Source organism: Sprattus sprattus, assembly GCF_963457725.1.
Source record: "Sprattus sprattus genome assembly, chromosome: 19".
Taxonomy (NCBI): domain Eukaryota; kingdom Metazoa; phylum Chordata; class Actinopteri; order Clupeiformes; family Clupeidae; genus Sprattus; species Sprattus sprattus.
In genome coordinates, this window is record NC_137917.1 from 14,516,411 (window position 1) to 14,540,938 (window position 24,528).

Genomic DNA, 24,528 nt, shown 5'->3' on the forward strand with positions numbered 1-24,528 from the left:
CACTACCAACGCGCTTATTCTACCATCGAAAAAGAAGCGCTTGCGCTCGTGCTGGGGCTCCAGCACTTTGAGGTTTATGTAGGTGGAGCGGTGACTGTGTTTACGGACCACAATCCGCTAACTTTTCTTCACCGCATGTGCAACAGCAACCAGCGGTTAATGCGTTGGTGCCTTGTCCTTCAAGGTTTTAATTTAAACATCAAGCACATTCGTGGTCGGGATAATGTTGTTGCTGACGCTTTATCCCGTGCGTAAAACACTGTTACCAAATAAGTTGTCGGGTAAGTTAGTGGTAAGTATTATTGTATTGGTTTACTATTGTAATCTTAAGTGGTGTTTTTCCTAGTTTACTACAATATTGTAGAGTTGGTTAATTTTGCCGCCAACTTATTTCTTAAGGGTGGGGGTGTTACGTGGCCCTCTTTTTCCATCCCTAGTTTGGCTTTCACTGGTCTTAATTGTAACCACTAATTGTTGCCCTGATTGCACTCTGCACTCTGCTTCCTCTAGTGTGGTTGTGTGCAGGTGTGCCTATGGGAAGGAGTGCCCTCATTGGCCGAGCCGTGGATAAAAGTTCCAGCCTCCAATCTCCACGCTCTCTGCTCTGCGCTCTCATGCTGCACGTCGCGTTCTAAGAAGCTCTTGGCAAAACTCGAATTACTCTGCCCTTAGCGCATAATCATTATTGTCTTGTTAGATAACCTTGACTTTTGTAATTGGTGGCGAGGTGGTGATTATTTTCTTTCAACTTTGAGCACGATACAGGCTTTAGTTAAGGAGTCAGGAAGCTTGCGGAAGATTCACGTGTTTTCATTTCGAGGAGGTAAGAAAGTTTCTGGATTTTAAAGTTAGGTTTTTATAATAGGGTTTTTATTTTCCTCCTAGACTTTTGAGTTACGTGACATCCTCTGTTTTGTTGTTGTCCAGGCGTCCGACGCCGTTTTTGTAAACTTTTGAGATCTTGACAAAATAAAAATCGCCATACTTGACCCCGCACCAGTTGTTTCCTGGTCTTTATGTTCCACTCCCATGTTTATTTAAAATGGGCTTGTAACAATTGCCTTGTCGCAAATTGATGTTTATTTAAGCAGCGTCATCACTGGATATCAGATGGTGATGACACTGTTGGCCCCTGAAGGTTACATTTGGCCCCATTGTGGCCCCTGCTTCAGAAAAATCCTAGAACCGCCACTGCTGCTCAGTGAATATATAAAGCACACTGATAGAAGAGCAGGCATGAGAGAGAGAGAGAGAGAGAGAGAGAGAGAGAGAGAGAGAGAGAGAGAGAGAGAGAGAAGAGAGAGGAGAGAGAGAGAGAGAGGAGAGGAGAGAGAGAGAGAGAGAGAGAGAGAGAGAGAGAGAGAGAGAGAGAGAGAGAGAGAGAGAGAGAGAGAGAGAGAGAGAGATCGAGAGAGAGAGAGAGGAGAGAGAGGGGGGTGGCGGGGAAAGCGAGAGAGAGAAAAGGGGGGGTGGCGGGGAAAGCAAGAGCGAGAGAGTAGGAGAACCAAAAAGGCTCAGTGAGACTGGTCATTGCTTTAATCTGGGTAGGAAAAAATAGGAATTTGAACACACACACACACACACACACACAAGCTCTCTCTTTTCTCAACCTTCCTCTCAATTTGGTTCTGTCTTCCTCTGCTCAGGCTGGCAGAATAATCCAGCCCAGTCCCCTATTTATATCCCATCTACAATAATGATATCCTTGTGACTGCACAGTCTGAAAGGAATAAAAGCAGGGGACCGGCTGTCATGCCGGCTCAGATGAACTCATCCGAAAATGTCTCACTTTAAATGTGAGACCCCAGGGTCACATGACAGGAGCCAGATACTGGCTGTACAAAAAGCTCCAAACTTACTTTAATTTCATTTAATATTTAGGTCTCCATTGAAACAAGACATTTGGGACTTCCTGATTAAATAAACGTTACATTTAAACTTTTGTTTCCTTTCCTGTCGGTCGGTGGTTTCATGATTCCAGTCAACTGCGCTTTCATATGGGATTTTTTTCAGTGCCACAAATCACGGTTAGGGGTCGATGACAAATATTGATTATGTGTGTGTGTGTGTGTTATTGGTGCAACTGTGCGCGAGGTGTTAATATGTGATTGTCACACACCATCTTCTCCTGGCAGGGATTCAATTGAAAACGTTTAACAGAAGTTAGTACGGCCAGTTTAACTTACAAACCCAGTTTATGGCACTCAACAAAACATCTGTACTCATATTGTAGCATCTGTAACATATTCACATTGCCATTTTGTCAACAAAGAGTTCATGTCAAAGATGAATGATAATGGTGTGTGTGTGTGTGTGTGTGTGTGTGTGTGTGTGTGTGTGTGTGTGTGTGTGTGTGTGTGTGCGTGTGTGTGTGTGTGTGTGTGCGTGTGTGTGTGTATATGTGTGTGTGTGTGTTTGTGTGTGTGTGAGAGAATGTGTAGGTGTACATGGCATGTCTACATGTATCCGAGTGCGGGTGTGTGTGTGTGTGTGTCTACCAGATATACTGTACCTCATATTGAGTGATAAGACCATTGGGTTCCACTGGCTCCTCCCACTTCATAAAAATCATGTCCTCCAATGGCGTGAAAGTCAGGGACTCAGGGGCAATCCCGCCAGGAACTACGGGTAAGCAGGACAAAAATGTTATAAAGATAGAGGCAAAATCCCACAATGAACATCTCCAAGGTTAGCGCAATAGGTCTGTGCCCATTGAGCACTTCACACAATGTCTCTTATACAATAAAAGTTTGAGTACAGCAATGCCTGACGGGCACTCAAGACAAGATGACAAAGAAGCAAACCAGCATTATATGCGTATATTTTGTAAGATTCTTTTCTATATTTAGGCTACTACACTTAATCACAAAAGGTGGTCTCGTTGGTTGTAAAATGGAGTCTCAATCAAGGAAGCTGAAGTGGTTCGGATCAGAGCCAAAGATATTTATTGTAGCAGACAAGAAATATCACTAAGTACTTTTCTGAGTCTAAGTATCTAAAGTCGAGGTGGAGCAGAGTTCTTTCACGGCACACGCGGGTGCGTGGATCCGTCCTGGAGAGGAGATGGTGTCCGTCTCTCGTGATTCTTGCTCTGATCGACCTGAGTCTAGCGCGCAGCCCAATTTAACCAGTATAATTACGTAAGCCAAATAGAATGTATAACATCTCTACCAAAGGATTACACACACACATATGAACACGTAAACAGTCTCATGAGCTCATCGATGCCCTTGCCCTTGGGCCTGATAGAATGGGCACCTTTGAGGAATGCTACACAGCACATACACAGAGGGGCCTAAGCAGACATAGTGGAGCTGTCTCCAACGGGCATCATATGGTGACCTGTTAACCTTACTGGGATCTGGGCCTACATGGTCCCTCAGGAGGGCCTGAAAGTGATGGAGGCACCTACACTAGAGATCTGTACATGACAAATACACCAGAATCTAACAATTTGTAATGCTGAGCGGAGAAAGTCCTAGAACTGGAAAATTTCACACAGTCTTTTCTTAAGGTCCATTGGAAAACAGCAAAACATCAATGTGTTCTAACTACCTCAGCGAAGACTGTATTTCTGCTCTGAAACCTGTCGTGGGAATCGATAAAGCTGGTCCAATGCGTATGTATATGTGTATGTGTATGTGTATGTGTATGTGTATGTGTATGTGTATGTGTATGTGTATGTGTATGTGTATGTGTATGTGTATGTGTATGTGTTTGCACACGCAGTTTTTCTGGCCGTGTTAAATTTGCATATCAATTCGCCAAGTTTGTCGCGAAGTTTAAATTAACTATGGCTTTGTGACAGAGTTACAAATTGTTGGAGTTATGAAAGTACATAGATTAGCAACATGTTTCTTATGTCTGAAATAGCTTTTAGTACCGTTACACTACATTTGGGCCACGGACCACAATCTTTTTTTACAAAGCTAAGGCTCAACAGAATGCTGGGGTCTGATGGCAAAAGGTTTGGAACTTACCTATAGCAACCATCCATTTAGAACAAGCACACACACACACACATGCAGAGACGCATACACACACACACACACACACACACAAACAGAAAATACACAAGTTTGTGTGTGTGTGCGTCTGTGTGTGTGTGTGTGTGTGTGTGTGTGTGTGTGTGTGTGTGTTTGTGTGTGTGTGTGCGTGTGTGTGTGTGTGTGTGTGTGTGTGTGGTGAGCATAGGGATGACCAATGGCTAAAGAGGCAGCACTAAAAACGCTGACGTGGACCCCATCTTTGTGGTGACAGAGCACAGCAGAACAAAGTTGCTGATTGAAGCTTTTGAAGAGTGTGTTTGTAATTGAAGCGTATCATTCAACTTCTCCCTGCTCGCTCTTGCTCCTTTCCTCCCTGGACAAGCACATCAAACACACTAACACACATAAACACACACACATACACACACACACACACACACACACACACACACACACACACACAGATGCTCTCTTTTTTCCCTTCTCCCAATAAAGAGGGAGGAGGAGGAAGAGGAGGAGGTGGAATCGATTTGTCCTTCAGCTCGGATCCTGTGCACCACAGTGGTCAGATATAATGTTAAAATAAGCACCAAATCTCCGCTTTCCAGCTCGCTGGTGGTCTGTGAGAGTGGTATTGATTTGTCATCCTCTTTCATTTCAGACAATATCTGCTCATTGTGTTGATGCTGCTGAGGAGAGCTGCAGGGCAGGTGCATGGCACAAAGAGAGAAGAGAGAGAGAGAGAGAGAGAGAGAGAGAGAGAGAGAGAGAGAGAGAGAGAGAGAGAGAGAGAGAGAGAGAGAGAGAGAAAGAGATAGAGAGAGAGAGAGAGAGAGAGAGAGAGAGAGAGAGAGAGAGAGAGAGAGAGAGAGAGAGAAATATAACTGCCTTCGCTTAGCTGTTTTCCCTTTGTGTGTATGTGTGTGTTATGTAGGAAATCTGTTATGGATGTGATGCAAAAACAAACTCAACTGAATGACTAACAGCACACTGGCATGGGTGGGCAATGGAGTGTATTTGATTATGATTGATTCAAATGTCTGGGGGACTGTGTTGGTCTAGCCAGCCTACTGGCTACTCCACCACCCACACATTTCTCTTCAGCTCCTTCATCAAACATCTCTGAGAAAAACAAAAATCCGGAGGTTCTCCAAACAAGACATCTACAAAAGTTTGAGTCGAATGGTAGTTATCGGAGTTAGTCAAATGTAACACTGGCCAGCAGGAAAAGCAATGACTCATCCGGGCTTGTGTGAAATCGTGACTAGAAGACTTCATCCGCTGTGGCACACCACTGTGTGACCGAACACCCACACACACACACCCACCCACACACACACAAACAAACACATACTTACTGTCCTCTTCCGTCTGAAAGCCCATTTCGCGTCCCTCCTTCTTGCCCTCCGTGTTGGCGAGCAACAGGCGCACGTGGACGGCGTGGTACGGGGGCAGGTCACGCAGGGTGATGCGCGAGGTGTTGCGTTCCACGGCCAGGCACTCGCGCACTGTGGTGTTGTGGCCTCCGGCCCCGCCGATGCCCGCCGAGGCCGCTGCGGCCGCTCCAGTGCCGCCACCCACGGGGCCCGTGGAGTAGCGGAAGCATAGCGACACAGAGTAGGTGTGGCAGCGCGTCACGTTGAAGGCCAGAGTCTCCCACTGCAGGGTCAGCTGCCGGGGCTGGATATCTGTGGCCGTCAGGCCTCTCAGGGCACGCATGGGCTCTATGGAGAGACAGAGAGATAGATGGGGCGGGCGAAAGGGATAGAGAGAAGGAGAGGAGGGAGAGAGAGATAGCAGAGAGGGGAAAGTGAGAGGAAAAGAGACAGAGGAGTATAGAGAGATAGATAGAAAAAGATAGCAAGAAGAAAGAGATAAAGAGTGGACAAAGGGGAAGAAAGAGGTCGAAGAGTAGAAAGAAGGAGAAAGTCAGATTCCTATGTTAGTTTTAAAAGTACAATGTGCCAAATTATATATTGTATGGTCAGAACTTTAGCTGGATTCAAAGCTTAAAAATGTGTGCTGCTCGGTAATGAGAACCAGAATGAGGAAGGGAACATGGATGGCAGAAGTATTACACTACAAGTTTCTTTTTAACATCAGTCTTTTTTAATGATCACACTGGGGTGGCAGTCACCCCGGTTATACAGTGTGATTCTTAAACCACGCACAAGGTCTGGTGCCTGACCAGGCGAGCGGAAGTGAGGTCAACCCAACCCCCGTGCAGGCTCAGTACACCACCGCACCGCACCACACAACGCCGCCTCCACTCACCCTGCCAGCCGCGGCCGAGGCTCAAGCCAATTACGCTAATGAAACGGACAGGCTCAGAGGTTGCTGTGCCAGCGCGCCACCGCCCGCCTCCCTGTCACCCAGTGGACCAAGCACTACCCTCACCCTCCGGCTGCCTGCTCACCGCGACTAAAATACCACCCATTCCAACCCCATCGCTCCCCCCGCCCACCCTCCCTAGCCAAGGACGGTCAGTGTCTGCCAGTTGCACTCATGGGCTGAGGGTGTTGCTGGAAACGGTGCACTTTATTTTTAGAGCATGCCCACTTGTGTTTGGTCAAAGATGAGCAGACCCACCCCCCCTGCCTTGCCCCTGCCTCTGCCCTCCCCCAACAACCATCAGTACCCTGCCTGCTTGCCGTCCACTGGTGCACAAAGCACTTCCTGCGGCAGGCGAAAAAGAGAAGAACAATTGAGCAACTGCCTCATCTATGAACTGTGTGTCCTCCCTCCATCCAGAATCCATGACAGAGACACACATATCGAAGCCTGTCGCCCAGTAGCACCGCTCTGTGTTTCTGAGAGAGAGAGAGAAAGAGAGAGAGAGAGAGAGAGAAGGACAGAGAGAAAGAGAGAGAGCAGAAAGAGAGAAAAGGAAGATAGAGAGAGAGGGAAGGAACAATTGGCAAGCCAAGGACAGTCTGCATGTTGTCATCAATGTGAGCATTTGTCACAGCCCATTATCGACACAATCAATGCAGCTTTTTTGTCAAAGTGCATAACGGATTGCATTGCTTTGTTGCCTTAATGGCGAGAGTGGCTGACTAATGGCCTCAGTGAAGAGAGAGACTGAAAGAGGACTTATGCGCTAGATAGTTTTTCCCTGTGCCGTCTGAGGTTACAAGACAAGGTCTTCTCTCCTCTCCTCTCCTCTCCACTTTCTGTGTGCATGTGGAGGGGGGTGATGGGAGCAGTGACGAGTGGGAGAGAGCAGTGTCATAAGGCCGGGGACCAGAGCGCAGGCAACACAGGCTGCACTGCACCTACTGACGGAAGGCAGAACAAAGAGAATAATCAGGCAGAAATGTATGAAGTGTGGATCAGAGGAAAGAGCACACACGCGCACACCCATGCAGACACTCACCCAAACACACACACATATACACTGACCATTCCATATCGACACACACACAGAACTACAAGTACTCTTGTGATTGAACAGAAATGAATTCCCTTTGATCTTTAACCAGCCTGCCTTTAATAGACTAAATGACTGCCAAATGAGACGGTTTTATTAATTTCTCTTTCAAGTCGCTGAGGCTCTCTACTAAGTGAGATATTCTGACATGGTATGCAAACAGGACCATTAGGTAATGAGATGTAATTTAGAAGTTGTGTTAATAGTTAATTTCTTTTTCCCGTTGGGGAGTGTGTGTAAGTGTTTGTGTTTGTGTGTGGTGTGTGTGTGTGTGGGGGGGGGGGGTTCTAGAATAATTCAGAGCCAATAGTGTTTACACCAAGGCGCTCTAAAAAGTAGGCTTTTGTTCCAGTTGGACTTCACCTAGTTTCCATGCTTCGTCTCTTCACCAGGGCTGTGCCTGGGGTGCCCTCTCGTTGGCACCCCTCGTGAGATGGGACAGCGCCTGCAGACAGAGGACTCATGCCTGGCAAACAGCAAGCTGGTTCTTTTTAGTCCGAAGGCAGTATAAATATAAACATGTGTGTGTGAGTGTGTGTGTGTGTGTATGTGTGTGACAGATTGTGGATAATTGATGCTGATGAAGCTAACACAAAAAGGGCTACCTGCAGCTGGCCTCTAGGTAGCGGAGATGGACACACGGATGGAATGTCTTTGGACAGTGTCCTCGTGTGCCTCTCCTGAATTGTGCCCGTCATCACCATCATCCTCATCATCATTAGTGTTCCCATGTTAACTCATCACGCAGATGTCAGAGAGGGAACGCACACTGGGTTATGCAAGGGCATCCTGTCCCTGTACCCTTAGCTTCATGAACAGTGAGTGCCTGGCATGAATAGGCCCTGCTGGAAGCCCATACACACAGGCACACTGACGGTGACACACGAATACAAACATACACACAGACAGGCAGAGAGAGAGAGGAAGAGAGAGAGAGAGAGAGAGAGAGAGAGCGAGAGAGAGAGAGAGAGAGAGAGAGAGAGAGAGAGAGAGAGAGGGGGAGAGAGGGAGAGACAGCTCCTGTCCCTGTGATAGACCATCTTTTCAAGGGTGGTTAAGATACCAGAGTGAGGGCATTGAAGGGGGAGGGCAGGGTGGGTATTTTCAACTGAGGCTTCCATGGCCCAGTGGCAGGTGTCAGTCCATCTGTTGCTCAATCTGCGGCAGGGGCACTCTCATCACCCTTTTCATCCACCCTCTAATTCCTACCATCCTTACACTCTGTCCATCTCCTTCATTTTCTCACACTGTATTTCTCGCCCTCTCTCTCCCCTTCACTCTTTCTCATTCATTCTTGACTTCCAAAGGTCTACAAAAGCTGTGCAGTCTCCCTTTCTGGACCAGGCGTGCCAATCTCCATGGCAACACCTCACTGAGTCGCCCACGTGACTGTTCCTCGCCACACGGCCCTCAGCCCTCGGCACGTCATGGAGGTTCTCCCGCTCTCGTCTCGTTGGTTTTTTGAAGACTCTGGCAGGATGTCTGGGCCTTGCGTCTCTCATGTAGGTCAGCGCCTGAGGCCGGGGGTGGGGATGATACCTCCCGGCGACACGGCTCCTCCTCACTCTTGCGGGAGGAAGACTCATTTCAGACGGCAGCAGCGAAGACTCCAAGCAGGCCGAGCAGTCTGAGCCCGCCAGCTAACAAGCAAGTTCAGAAAGCAAACTCCCCAGTGGGGTCTATAAACAAGATTCTGGGGCACAACAAATGCCACTTCTCCCAAAGACTGCTGAGACCAGGCCTATCTTCCCCTCCACTGATTCAGCTCATATTTCAGAACCATCTGCAGTAGACCAGCATCATCCCTAAGCAGAGAGTAGGTGGATTTAACAGCACACCTTTAAAAAACTCCAAGGTTTAGGGTTGTAGTACCACTTACAGACCGCATGCACCTATCAACTGTTTAATGAGTATGTAGGGCAATAAAATGATAGTATATTTAATTATTTTACAATTAATTTACATCATTTTTTACTTATTTCTCTTCAGTCACTTGATTCATTTACTGTTGTTATTATATGGCTGCCGTCTGCCAAGCACACTCCTGCTTTTGGAGAACACATCTCCAGTCCCCACCGGAGTCCCCCATCTCTCTACTCAATTACCCTCTCTTCTCATTTTAATCACAGCAGAGAACGCAAACACTGCTTGTCCCTTGCTCCCATCCATCCACGTATACGGCATTTAAATTACCTCCGCGGATTCCGAGTAAACACCACACTGTGCCTCACGGTGGACCGGGCGCATACACCCCATTAAAAGGTTGGGTTTCACAGGCAGGCAGTGAGAGCAGCCAAACCCGGAGTTGCTGAAAACAATCTGTGTAAATGACTGGGCTTTTATGCGAGACACCATGCAGAAGCTTGCTTTCTCGCGCTCTCTCTCGCGCTCTCTCTCTCTCTCTCTCTCTCTCTCTGTCTCTCTGTCTCTCTATGGCTTGACACTGTGTTACATTTTTGTTCTTTTCACAGTCTCTGTTTTGTCAGTAGAGTGCTGTTGTTGTTTTTATTTATTTTGAATTATTATTCTGCTATTCCCTACTCCTCTCTCCCCCTCTCCTCTCTCTCCCCCTCACCCTCACACTCCCACTTCCTAGCTCGTCATCCAATCTATCTCCCCACTTAGTCTCAGTTTGTTTGGACGACCTGGTAATTCAGCCCAGTTTGGAGACAGGTGGTGTGGGGGAAGATGAGAGAGTGAGAGTGACACAGTGTACTCCGACTCGGTGCAGGTCAGCGGAGCCCTTGGTTTAGAGTGAAAAGAGTCTGCCCACGTTTCATTCCGCCTCGACATTCTCCTTTCCATCAATAGAGCTACTCACATTCCATCACAGAACCTTGATATCGAGAAAGAAAGAAAATGTCGGGTTGGGCAGAACACATTTCCATAACCTATTATGAAAGGGTGCAAGGTCTAACCAGTTCTTTTTCAATTAATTTTTATTAAAGCAGCAATACGGAGTTCTGTTCCAAAACTAGTAAGCAAACTACCAAAAAGGCATGCAAAAACCTTGCAAGCACCACCAATAGCTCAGATTGCCAACACACTAACTGGTGTATTTTGGCAGTATAGCTGGCAATGTCATGTTTGTGAAAGCTTTCTTCCATTTTTGCATGGTGTTCAAGCCCGGTACACAGAACAACATAGGGCATATCCTGGATGGCTAGTGGAAAAGACACAGGTGTTTATCTGTCCTTCACATGACCATATGCTATCAAAATTAATTTGAGGATGGTACCAAAACTAGTTGCCTATAAAACCATACCTCAAAAAGTGTCAAATTGTTGCATAGTGTTACATTAAATGTAGACATACTTGCTTGTTCTTTTAAGCTTTCCCAACAGTTTAATTGCAAAGTTATCATGCTATGGGACATCATCATTAACTAAATCATGGCTTCTAAAGTGATGTGGTATTCAAACTGAGACTGATATAGTGTGAGCTTTTTCACATTAAATTGAATTGACTGTACACTACAAATACTGTGATTGATGCAGCATGTAATAGTCTTAGGCTGGGATTGGGCTGATTCTGATGACGCCGGGCGCACACTCACCTGCACACTTGGTCCTGCTAATGAGGGGGGGTCCAGAGGGGCCTGTGCCGCCCTCCCCGGGCCGGGTCAGCATCACGCTGACCTGGTACTCAGTGTCTGGGTCGAGGTGCCAGAGCTTGTAGGTGACCATGTTGACGCCGTTGATCTCGGAGAAGGGCAGGTGGCTGGCGCGGAACTCGATCTCGCGGCGGATGATGGGGCCGTCGCCCAGGATCGAGTTGGTGTTGAGCTGGATTATCAGGTAGGTGGAGCCAGCTCTGAGTAACTGGGGGGGCGCGATGGGAGATGGGGGAACTGCAGAGGCAAAGGTGGGGGGGGGGTTGAAGGGATGGGAGGGGAGGGGAGGGGTACAAGATCAATATCTATTGAAACTGATCATTTGTCTCAGTAATGGCTGTTACATTGTTGAGTCAACTGCAAAAACACACTTAACAAAAGGTCAGTGTGTTTCTATGCTAATGCCTCGATGTTTCACAACGGCATCTACATATCTGCCAGAGTGAGGACTGTCACCTTTATTCACCGTCATTCTGTAGAGACCACAACAGTAGAAAGCACACATTATCGTCTCAGAATGTTAATTCTAATGACTCCCTTTTTTATTTCAAAATTGAAATATGAGCTGGGGTGTTTTTATGACTTGTAATATTAGACACGTTCATTATTCATGAATCTTTCAAAAAGGCTTATTAGCCAGCCTACTCCACAAGAGGCTCCCTCATAAAGCCAAGCGGCATGACTCCCACTTCACTGTTTCGAATATAATGTATTGCTTCAAATAAGAGGATGAGGGCGGTTTAATGAGAAAAGGCATTATGACTCCCCTTCTTACAACTCTGCACCTCAAGACTTCAGGGACATACTTCAAGTCAGACTCATTTTGACTCCTTAATCCTGTGCCTATTTTTTCTCAAACAGGAGGCCTAAAAAAGATCCACCACCTGGGGTTCTGTGTGCACATCCCTGGGATAAAAAATAATTCAGACATTCCCACCTGAAGGTCTTGGGTCAAATACCAAACTGGTCACGTGCATTAAGCGCGCGTCAAGGTGCCTTTGAGTGAGCTTAAGCAGCCTTAAGTTAAAGCCCAGCTGTCGAAAGCATCTGCGATCCTCAAATGTGAGCAGACGCCGCTTTGTACTGGAAAAAAAGCATATGATGGCAAACGAAAGAGCGATAATGAGGGAAACTCTGTTTAAAAGGGTGACAGTCAAAGGCTGTTGTCAAAGCCCATTATGACACCCTGAGTTTTTAAATAGACCCAAACTACTGCACATTTCAGGACACTCGAGGGCTAAGACATAGAGAAGGATCAAAAGACACGAAAGAGAGGGTATGAGAGAGAGGAGATACTACAAGAGAAACAATGAAAGAAAGACTAAGGGGACAGATTTAAAACAGATAAACAAGATATGGAATAATAGGAAGACGAACAAGATGAGAAAGTAAGAACTAACGGCTACACTGTTACAGCTACATGCGGTTCAGTCTTTCCCATGACTAATCTCTCTCTCGGCACCTTCCCGTCCACATACCAGACCTCCACCTTTGTCTCCGAAGGGAGGAGAGGGATGGCAGCTGTGCTCAGTGAGAACCCCCCTGCCAACCCCACACACTCCTCCACATAACCGTACCACACCAATGACACAGACAGAGATGAGTCTTGTGTTCTCCAGCATTCTTCCTCAGCACACACCAGCCCCGATAGACTTCCTTGCCGGAGCTCCAGAGCTGATTTACGGTACTGATAAACAGCAGGCACGACCGCACCCTCGCCCGACCATCGCAGAGGACAACGGACGTGTCAGGCCGCTCCAAATTCATGGCCGTCTCAGGAGACAGCCAGGGGAGATCCCAAAGCCAGGGCCAGAGCGCACTCGACACAGAAGAAACTGAGAAAGATCCTGCTATTGACGCCGCTGCAGACTTCCCTTTTCACACGTGTCTTTTTTGTGTTGTTGCCACCATGCTGGGTTCTCACACTCCGCTGAGTGCTATCCCCATTAGACTCCTACACCCTGTGCGCCGCCGCTGGAGGCCTCATCTGCAGCCAGTTGTGAAATGAGCTGATCATCCTAATTAAGAGCCTGATTAGCCTCTCGTTAGCAATACCATGTGGGATGGAGGGCGGAAGATGGGGGTGGGGGTGGGGCGTGGGGGTGGGGCGGGGGGGGTTGGTGGGGGGGGCTGCAGTGAGCTCCCTCACTGTTGTTATATGTCGGCTGTATAACGTGAAATGAATGGATGGACAAACGGATGGGGGGAGAAATATGTAAAAAAAATTGCAACGCTAAGGTTACAGCCACTATGGTTTGGTAGCAGTGTAGCGAAGGGGAGAGAGGAGTCACCTCACCCGGACTTCAACCTGGGTCTACAGGGTGGCAAATTTGCACTCAAAGAGCCAAAGAGCCTGGCTCGTTGGTATGGCAGTCAGAGCACATACTCATGTGGAGTGACGGCAATCCGTTACAAGCGGGTTTGGTACTGAGTTTTGCCCGGCAGTCTCTTTGCCCCCATCTCAGAATGGCTCTCATGGATCAGTTCTAGCTGTGTTCATTGCACCAGAGCAGTGCATTGGAAACTGTGTCCAAATGGACCCCATCCCACCACAGAGTGAGGGCAGAGCTGTGGCCATTACGCCATCAATGTGAGCAGCTCAACCCAGAGTGGATGTACTGATCAAGCTATAAGCAAAAAGAAAAAGAAGAAAGGAAATGCACAACTGGGAGCTGGTAAAGTCTGCAAACCAGACCAAGTCAGCTCGAAAGCCTACAAATACAATGGTTTATGACCTGGACATTGAAAAGCCATTCTAGATAAAAACATTTATTTGACATAATTTCAGCTTTTGAGTGAAGACAGGTATGGCTTAGGTTGTGAGGGTATTCTGAGGTGTTGTCACAAGTACAAGAATAGCATGAGGACATCCCGCCCTGGTAAGGTGCTGTGTTACACAACGTGCAGAAACACAAGCTGGCAGCCAGGGTAGCGGCAGCCCAATAAATGTAAAAGCGAGACATGATTTCAACACCTACAGAAATTCTCATGACAAAATAGAGGGGATCAAATAACAGGAAACACAGACCGAGAGAGCGAGAGAGATAGAGAGAGAGAGAGAGAGAGAGAGAGAGAGAGAGAGAGAGAGAGAGAGACAGCTCTGAGAACTGAGGCATGATGTATGCTTGCTTTGGAACTGAACACATTACAGCAGATTTCACGGGCCTCCAATCTGGGATGTGTTGAGGGCACGTTCTCTGGCGCCCATCTCGCAGGGTTTTGGTAATACTCTACTTTTACCGGAGCCACCACCCCCCTGCCACCACCCCCTGCTTTTGGCTTTTGTGACGTCCCTGTCATGAAAAGTCAAAATAATCCGTGCAGCTACATCTATCAATGGGATTAGCTATGGTTCTACTTTCGCTAGTTCTGCCTGTGACTCTTTGGTTGTGGGTTGGGAGTGCGGTGGGGAGGTTGTGAAGGCAGAGGGATGAATTAGACTCCTCTTCCTCATCTCTGTTTTCGTCCCTCTCTCCGTTAGCCTTAGCCTGTCAGGGACGGCATCACCAGGATGGTGGAACCAGGCGGACTTAGCCATGCTGCCGTGCGTGATAAGTGAAGAGCTCTGTGGAACGACGCGTCAGCCTCCCTCTGGAATGCCACAGTACTTGGGGATACAGCTGTGCTTCAGCCACTCTGAGCTCTCACTGTGAGCAACATTATCTGCAGTGTCTAGCCAAGGGAAGTGCACTGGCCAGTGTACTGTCTGCTCTCTAACAGAGCTCATTTACAGAGAACACTGCTCCGAACACCATGTCAACACAAAACAGCCGCTGGCAGGCACCGTATTCTGAACGGAGGGCAACTTGCAAAAACATGAAAGCTACCAAGCCGGGGAAATAAACATGGATAACAACCTAAGACAACTCCAACATTCAATATTTTGTTTTACAGGCCATTCAAGTTAGAATGATTTGTTGCAGAGTCATGAATTAGATCCCTGAGCTATTTTGCTATAAGCATAGTGTCACATGCTACTGGGCTTGATTATATTTGAATGGCCTTCCACTCGTGTGTTTGTATTGCAGGCAACTCCTGTTTGATAACTCAGCAAATCCTTAATAAACACCATCCTAACATAAGGGGCGTGCTTACTCTGTGTGTCTGCTTGTCTGCTCTCTGTTAAAAAGTAATGTTTTTTTACTTGCTGAGGGCTTTGGAGAATTCATCCCAATCTTCTCTTCCAGAATCCTTGCCAAACCTTTGTAGAGTACATCTCTTACAATGATAACATAAACACCACAAGTCACCCAAGCACCAAATGAAAGTATAGTAGTTAAGCCTCCTAGCCTGCCAAACCCAAAATTGGAATCAAAGCATACACTTTTTAGATCCCCTCAGCTTTTACTTAAGGCTATAAACAGTACTTGTTTTTATATCATCCTCCTATCAAGGTCCTTGTCATGACCAATGTCATGGTAAATTGTTAGAAATACGTACATGATTAGATTATGTTGTGGCTGTAGCACATTGCATATATAAAAATAAGTCCATTTGAAATATCAAGCTAAATTTAACAATGGCAATGAAATTAGCATTTTCTGTGCTTTTGTGACTGCAACCTAAGAGAAGTACGAATTAGCATTTCTAAAATGAAGCAAATCTCTTTCATAAGAAAGCCAAGCGAAGCAAGGTGAACCTTGCACAGAGTCTGGCAGCTGGAGTAAGATAAAACTACATGTTGCTGAGCAAACCCTCCTGGGGAAAAATATTGTATATTGTTATTATATATATATACTATATATTGTAAGGAAATGTGTTTTCTTATAGAAAACCCAACTTTGACAACTGCACATGAATACAGATGTGACAGTAACTGCCTAAAATGGCTGGTAAATAAATCTGTTTTACTTGTTCACATTTGCAACACAAATTTGTGTATGACAGAGGTTGGATTTCACAGTTAAAACAAGAAAAGAAAAAAAGAAGAAGACAATAATTGTACCTTAATATGACAGGTACGGCTAATTAGACCATACTCCTTTTCAGATACGACGATGGCATGGCAATGAGCCCTCACCTTTGACGAGGAGCTCGGCGAAGTTAGACACCCCTGCGCCTCGGGGGGAGAGGGCCACGCAGCGGTAGAGGTCCTGCTCAGGCTTCTGGACGTTGTCCAGCTGGAAGGAGGCCACAAAGCGCCGGTAGTTCAGGTGCTTGACCGAGGTGGAGGTCGTCACTTTCCCGTTGTGCCGCTGAGGAGGGGGGGTGGGGGGTGGGGGGGGTGGAGAGATGGGTCAGAAAGGACAACATGAATGACATGCCTCTGAGAGAGAAGAGAGAGAGAGAGAGAGAGAGACAGAGGCCCAGGTACGAGTGAGACATCATAGCTCCATAACTAGTGACCTATACAGTATAACCAAAACCACACAGTCCCGCTACTGGAAGACTGGGATCCCAAACATGCATGTGTACTGAGGACACAAATCCTTACGCAATACAAATCCTCCCATTTCCCTTTATAACTCACAAATTTATAAAGAGAGCAAAAAAAATGCTAATGAGCTCACTACACTTCCCCGGAATGAAAATTACACAAGTTTTTAAAGAGACCAATCTGACTCCTGTGAAGTCAAAGAAATGACAGCAGTACCCTGTCTGACGATCTGAATTGTATTCAGATGAGACGTATACAGCTGGAGACAGAGGCAGAGGAAGTGCAATGTATATATGAGATGTATACAGGTAGAGACAGAGGCAGAGGAAGTGCAGTGGGTGTTTTGGAAGGGCACTTCATTTCGTGAACAAAGCGAATGTTTGTGGTGAGCGCAATTCTTTCAACTTGCATTTAAAAATGATTTGTTTTACCATTCCAAATTGTTTGATTTAAACCGTAGCCGATAGTCCATGCGTGTTCACGGAGAACTACCATCTCAGACCATTACTGTGTGTTTTCGCAAATGTCTACAGCAAGAAGAAAGATAAAAGACACAGTCCAAGGGAGGACATGAGAAGCGAAAAAAGACTGAGTCGACACACTGGAAAACGTTAAATTACCAGAAAAATTCAAATAAAATCTTCAAAGTGTTGTGTAGTGGAAACCTACTGTGGCACAAACAGTGTGTCTGTTTGGCGACACGCTGTCTATCAGATCCACACTCAGAGAGGTGCTGGAATCCTATATCAAAGAGTCAGGATCCTGGCCAAACACTTGAGGTGTTTCTTAAACACTGGCTCTGAGGGCCGGTGACTCTTAGCATCCTAGGCTACTCGGAGACAGCTGTGTGATTTTGATGGGGTTTTGATTGCGGCTATGGAAATGGTGTGTTTAGACGCACATCTTTGCCGTCCTGAAAAAACCCAGTGAAACTGCACAAACAGACACCCTTCCATTGGATGGGGTCCTGAAGACCATATTGAGAAACTCATAATTTAAATCATGTCTGTGTGTGGGATTTCAGTTTGATTGTTTTTTCCCTAATGTGTTTCTTTTGTGAGAATGTGGGGTGGGGGGAAACACATTTTGGGGAAAGAAAGAAAAAAAAGAAGACATTTGGGAAAAATGGTGATGTTGACACACAATGTTTCACACCAGACGAATTACTGTGCTATAAGGGTCGTGGAATAATCACACTTGTGCCATAACACAAGATCAAAATAATCCTGTTTAAAATAACTTTTTCTTATCTGCATGTAAGGAGGGACATTGGTTGCAGGAGTTTATTCCACATGCACCCTCAGCCCTGCTATTCTACAGAAGAGAAGGAGGAGGAGGAAAGGTAAAAAAAAGAAAGCAAAGACGAAGGAAAGGAAGGAAAAAGTGAACGGTAGGAACATGCGCTGTGTCCTCAGGTCTCCCCCGCAGTCTTAAAGCTTAGAACAATGCGCATGTAATGCGAGGGCTTTTGCTGCAATGTGTAATCAGTCTGCAGCCAGATGGTGGGACGGTGTGCAAAACCTGTGATATTTTTTCTCCACTCTCTGTAATTGAAGGTGAGGAAAGTGCTGGACTCAGGAGGGAGCCGTAAATTACACACACATATAAGGTTCACTCCCCACATGGAACAAATGCAACAAAGTATGCCCAATTAAACTGAAGAGAGGGATTGTATGAACCAGAATGCACCCCAAGCAGAAGTCTAGCCTCAAGTAAGGTCGGCTGTGTGGAACTGAGCATTTTGATTAGGTTTGTTATCATCAGTACCACCTAAATCATTTGGATGCGTGGAGCTACTAACATAGTCTTAGCCAATATAACTTCTGCTAGTACTTTACAGAGCCTAAACCAGTCATACTCAAGTAGCGGCCCGCGGGGTGTCTATTAATGGCCCTCGAGCTGTTTTAAAAAGTTTTTTTAATTATTAAAAAAAAATAAAAAATAAATAAAAAAATCGCGCTGGGCGCTCTTATTTTGAAACCGCGCGCCGCGATCTCAATACGAGGCTGGGGGTTGCAACGATAAACAGATAGCAATCACACCATATCAGCCCAGGTTTGAAGCATTGGCCAAAGAAAGCAGAGGCCAATTCTCCCATTAAAGGGGACATGTGAGAAATGTGAAATAGTTTGGTAAACAAAGCACAAAAATTAGCTGTCTGAAGGCTATTTGTTTAATAACATGGTTAATAACAGGGTTATGTTTGGTTTTATTTAGGTATTTATTTTAATATATGCCCAAATTAAAATCATATTTTTATTTTAGGAAATATTTTTGTTTTTAATAAAAAGGAAATGTTATGTTATAAAATGTTGTAAATGTTATACATACGTTATGTTATGATACGTTATCGGACGTACACGGTCCCAATAAATGGCCCCTTGAGTCACTGAATTTTTTTTTTGTGGCTCCTCATCATTTCTACTTGAGTACCCCTGGCCTAAACCTTTAAAAAAGCTTTTTACTGTCCTGGTGAGAGCAAGCCACTGTGAGTTACGGACACATAGAACAATTACCTCAATTGTGTTGGTGGGCAGCAAGTATCACTACAAAACAAGATGTTGCCTTTGCAGAATGAGTTGCATGCTGTTCCATCAAGGTATACTCATCACACTTATTTATATATTTATTTTAACTTATTTACTTATTTATTATTATATGAATCATTTAGTTCATGAAGTAAAACGCATTACCCCCAATATTTAATCCCCCCCACCCCCAAAGGATTTGTTATTACACATACACTACAAACACACACACACACACACTCTCTCTCTCACACACACACACAGCACACACACACACACACACAAACACACACACACACACACACACAAAATCACACTGAAGTCACACATGCCATGGATGGGTAGTCTTGTTAGCATATAGACTTAAACACGCAAAACTAACCAAGGCCCTGAACAGCCCCACTCAGTGCACTCACCTCCAGGAGGAATGTTTCTGTTTCCGATGGCCGCCCCGATGCCACACACTGGAAAGAGGCATTCTGCCCGACATTGACCTCCATGTCTCCAAGTCGAGAGAAGTGCGGAGCTTTATCTAAGGAAGATAGGGGAAAAGGGGAACAGGGGAAAAGACTTTCAAAAAAGGTGTGTAAAAAACATCCACAGACAGTACAAGTTTAATCTAGTACAAATAACAAGTCAAAACCCTCTTAACCTCTTTGGCTTCCCACAAAAAAAACTCATCATTTTACACACACAGAAATTGACTTTTGGATGGGAAGAAGCTGGGGGGGCAAATGGGGTCCTGAGGCCTCAAGCAGCTCACTCTAGTAATTTTTCCAAGAACTAATGTTCTCCTATTTTTTTTACGTCGGAATCGCCAGAAATGTTTCCAGAGATTACAGCAAAAGATGTAGCATTTATATATCATTATTTTGTCATGCTCTGATTTGACGTTGTGATCAAAGAACACAATTATTAGGCCATTATTAGTGGCTCGAGCCACTCGAAAGTCCCACAGGGTGCTGCAGTGGGGAAAAAAGCCCCTACTGCGGTCTGATGAGGTCCACACATTGCTCAGGTCTCCCTGATTGCCCCTTTGTTACCCAGAAGCCCCTCATGAGCTGACATGTTGATTTGTTTAACCCTCCCTGATCACCTGAGGGAAAGAGATGTGAAAAGGGTACGGGCAACAACAGACTCCTGGTGTGAGGGTCAGAAAGGGGCTTTTTCACATGTTCTCATCGAAACAAAAGGAAAAGAAGATTTATTATTTCTCCTCTTCTTTTTAGCATCATATCTGACTTTTTTTTTCACTGTGTCACTATGATATCCAGAGTGGCAAGCATTTTTGGAGCTTTCCATCACAGAAAGTCGAAATTCAAAACAACCACTATAGAAAGCAGAGATGTTCTCTGTGAAAGGCAACGGATGACTTGCAGTAATCAGAAGGCATCCTTATGACAGCATCTGTCCAAATGGAAAAGGACATGTTATAATTAAATGTTCATAAAACACTAGTGCTGTTCACCATGTTACTTGTCAGCCAGTTATCGCTTATCTCCTCCAGACTCCAGCCCTGCAGTCACAAGACCCTTGGCATCTTAAGGGAGGAGACACAGCCTGCACTCTAAGCACGACTCACAAGCCACTCTACCACTCCACCAGCAGAAAACAAACGCTCTCTTGCGTCTAACCAAAATGACTGTCTGCAGGGGCTAAACTGTGGGTTAACTGTAACCTGTGATGGCGGTCGGTATGGAAAAGCACAAAGACGTCCACAGCCATCAGTCACTCCTGCCAGAGAACACACTGGGGCTCATCAGCAGCGTAGTGTATAGTCTAAGATCAGCAGCGGTGGTAGTAGTGGGCCTCCAGCAGCCTTCTCTGGGTCTTCTTCATATACACTGAGCTCTGTGCAGGATGTCACTGACTGGCAAAAAAATGGAGGACGTTTTGTTGGTGCAGTCGGTCGACGGGTGGCCGAATGTGCCCCAGGGACCCTTTCCTGGTTTGGAGTTAATTCATAATTCATGGCCTCTCATTCGCCAGCACAAACACGTTCTCACCAGGAAACAAAGTGGCTGATCCCCCCCTCTAAAAAGGGCAGATTTACGAAGAAATAAAAGTATTTCTCTTTCGGGCGGGGGCCACAAACATATTTACTGTGTCAGACTTTATCCCCCTGGCTAAAAGGGATAAAATGGTAAATATTTGATTTAACTCACTGAAAAACAGTCACTTGTGAAGAAAGCACAAGTCTAAACATTCAAACTAATGGGCCTGATTTTGTCGTGATTTCAGAGCATAAACTTTCCCTTCTCTTCTCCTCTCTCCCTCCTCCCTTTCCCTTTTTCTCTCCATCACTCATGGTGCCAAGTGGCTATTTCCGCCGTCTGACTCGGTGCCAGCTCCGACAATGTGCCCAGCTCCTGATGAGAGCCTTAATTATTTAATGGGCACAGGGGGGGTTAGATGGTGCCATCTGCTGCCCACAGGAAGTGGGGGGAGGGTGGGTGGGTGGCTGAGAGTTTGAGGCTCTGCTGGGGATTCTGGCCCAGAGCATCTGGTTATTCTGTGTTTTAAAGGGAGTTTTATCATCATACACGTCCAGGCGGAACTTTGTTGGCTCTCTTCTGTTGAAATACTTCTAAACATCCACCATGGCTTTAATGATCTATAAGAAAGGGAGTGAATGATGTTCTCTTGAAATGACCCCACAGCTAGTTTACACAGGGGGGGGGGGGGGGGGGTCTGTGTGCAAGATGCCGGCATCCTGCACCAGAATATCAGTGACATTACATCACTGGTGTTGTGACCAGCACTGCAAAGTTAGTCCAAACCAGGCTTAACTGAAGTCACCAAAAGATCTGCTGCGAAGCCAAAGCATGTAGCTCATCGTATTTGAACAAGATCGAACCGAGCAGAGAAGAGGTTATTTCATCGGTGCTACAGTTGTGACATGAAACATGTCGATTGAACTTTGAGATTACCCCGCGGATCTTTCTAGAAATAGGAAGGTCACAGCGTCCTTCATCTCCCTGCCTTAAGGGCTCTGATCATTCCCCTTCCACACACACACACACACACACCCACACACACACACACAGGGACAAACACACACACCACAAACACACACACCACCCCCTACCTATCAAAGAAAGTTTCGCTAGCATTCAAAGCCAGTGGACCACTGAGTGACAGCTGAAGGAAAAGATCCCAGGCACACAGGAAAGCATTGCAGAGAAGCAGACAGATAAGGCAGACGGAAGCACCAGCACATGTACTCTGTACGCTCTCTGTGGTGCTTAAGTTAGGGAGGAAAAGAAAGCTAGAAACTCTGGTGACATGACAACCACAAATAGCACAGCTCTGAGGGACGAACGGCATAATGGCTGACCAAGGGCAGCCAGCTCGCCTGATTTGGCCCCTTCGGAAAGCACAGCCGGTAAAAGCTCTCTGCTTCCTTGAACTGGATGTTTGTTTTTATTGTGTGTTTGTCCGCATTCATAAGCCTTTCTACAGCCAATGCCATCATGTGCAGTGTAGAGGGAAAGGACTGGCTGCCGAGCATTTTCCCCTACCTATATCTTTTAACCTTGTAGCTACTCCAAAAAAATAGTTCCACTCCACAAAATAATTATTATCTTTTCTGAAGAAGTACTTGAATACACTCAGCAAAAGATTAAATGTTTATGACCACCTGGGGATCCAGCTCTTAAGTGAAGTAAGACGCACACACCTTTTGTACTATTCAGTGATTACACAATTTGTTTTCAGAAGAAGGTTACTGTTGGGCAGTGAGGCCTGTAGGTATAAGACAGCACCATGGCAGCAGAGTTACTCAAGGACATACAGTACATAACGTAGTTCGTTTTCCACAACTAGATGCACAGACGTTTCACCCCACCTTGAGCAAGGGAGGGGATCAGTTGCGGTTACACCGACCGATCTCTCGAACTGCAGAATGTTCCAGCGCAGAACTAAATATTAGTAAGTACGTATGCTGATAAGCGAAGAAGAATATCTCAGAAAATAAAAATGATATAGTTTTACTCTATCCTAGCCATATACAGAAAGCAAGCCAAGTCAGTGTATTTGTATACCACAGTTTGAAAACAACTTGTGGTTGACCAGGCATGCTTTACACAGTAGAAAGTACAGAGTACAGAAATGTACAAATAACACCACGGCAACAACAAAGCACGTATAAACACGTCTCAATACATAGAGAAAAACAAGGGGGGGTTTAGCCTGGATTTAAAGCATTGGATGGAGGAGAGGGGAGCTGTTCCACATCCAATTCAGAAAAAGCACAGACACAGTTACGACTCAAAAGGCCTAGTTTGTGGAGGAGATGAATGATATGCGGGTAAGGGAAAATGCACTGAAAACAGAAAAATGCATTTTGTAGAATAATCCTACTGCTAAACAAGCTGCCACTAACTACTGGTAAATTGGCATTGACCACTATATGTAATACACACTGACAATGGCATTGCACATACTATCTAAACCATTGAAAACCCTGTAAGACCATCTGGATAATAAGAAACAAAGAATATGGAGTCAAATCCCTAACCTAATGAAGAAAATGTGGTCAGTACGCATTCAGGGACCAGTCACTTCAGTGTCAAGAAGGCTTCATGTGTTTACAGTTAAAAACTAAACTGACACACTCATTAACACACTAAAATTGAACCAAGCCCAAAACATCTTTCTTCAAAAAGTCATAATATAAGAGGAAATATACATCTGAGTAAGGAAGAGCTAATGTAATTGCTTTGTAGGAAAGGGTTCAGGAGAAAACAGGACTCTCTGAGTAGGGGATGAATCAATGAATCCCAATCTAATCATAAATTGCATGCTTTGAAATGTGTTTACTGCTGGCAGAGCCACGGTAATAACAATGTAAATGTAACTGGCAGGAAACAAAATGGTGCGAGCAGCATCGAATCTGTGTGAAAATTAGACAGAGCATGATGGAGCAACAACAAAAGCACTTACAGCAAGGGTAATTCAGTATCATGATGTCGTCAATGGCGATGTAACCATGGCGTTCTTTAGAGATGATCGCCTCCAGCAAGATCTGAGAAAAAGATTGCAGAGAGGGAAAGTAAGACCTACAATAAAAAACACGCCTGCTCAAAAGTTGAAACTTAACCTTAAGATGTGAACTTGATGATCAAATTACAGTTCATTAGAAAGTCAAATATTAACACACATTAACACATATATATTTTGTTGCATTTTGTTGTTTTACTGATCTATACACTCACAGAAGCACAAAACTTTCTCCTAAAAAATAGAAGTGAGTTTAAGTTTAAACTCGATGGTTTTAAAACGAACAGTGCCCAGTCACAATGAGCCATGTCGCCATTACTCTGTCTGAAAAAGAAGTGCTCTATAAATCCAGAAACAGTGGAAGTCTTACAAACTGAACCCATAAGTTTATGATTAATTATGGATGTCACAGACCTCAATAACATCTACTCCTCGTGTTTTTTTCATTCTTTTCTTCAAAAGGTCATGTGTTATTGATTTCAAAATGAAAAAAATTGGTCAATACCAGATTTTGAATTCAAAACTATATTAGTGAAGCAGTGGCTTTGAAGGATGGAATATTGTAACATAGTAGAAAGTCAGATCCGCAG

General features: G+C 45.4%; 1 protein-coding gene across 2 annotated transcripts in view; it reads right to left on the minus strand.

Annotated features, from left to right (window-relative positions):
- ptprub (protein tyrosine phosphatase receptor type Ub) overlaps nucleotides 1-24,528 on the minus strand; it is a gene marked incomplete at both ends in the record, with an annotated part of 213,314 nt that overhangs the window by 70,430 nt on the left and 118,356 nt on the right. For both annotated transcript variants that reach the window (XM_080857651.1, XM_080857650.1), the window contains 6 exons: nucleotides 2,513-2,622; nucleotides 5,348-5,713; nucleotides 10,976-11,269; nucleotides 16,053-16,227; nucleotides 19,354-19,469; nucleotides 23,882-23,963. In XM_080857651.1, the coding sequence (XP_080713777.1) occupies nucleotides 2,513-2,622; nucleotides 5,348-5,713; nucleotides 10,976-11,269; nucleotides 16,053-16,227; nucleotides 19,354-19,469; nucleotides 23,882-23,963 (1,143 nt within the window). The remainder of the gene's footprint in view (nucleotides 1-2,512; nucleotides 2,623-5,347; nucleotides 5,714-10,975; nucleotides 11,270-16,052; nucleotides 16,228-19,353; nucleotides 19,470-23,881; nucleotides 23,964-24,528) is intronic.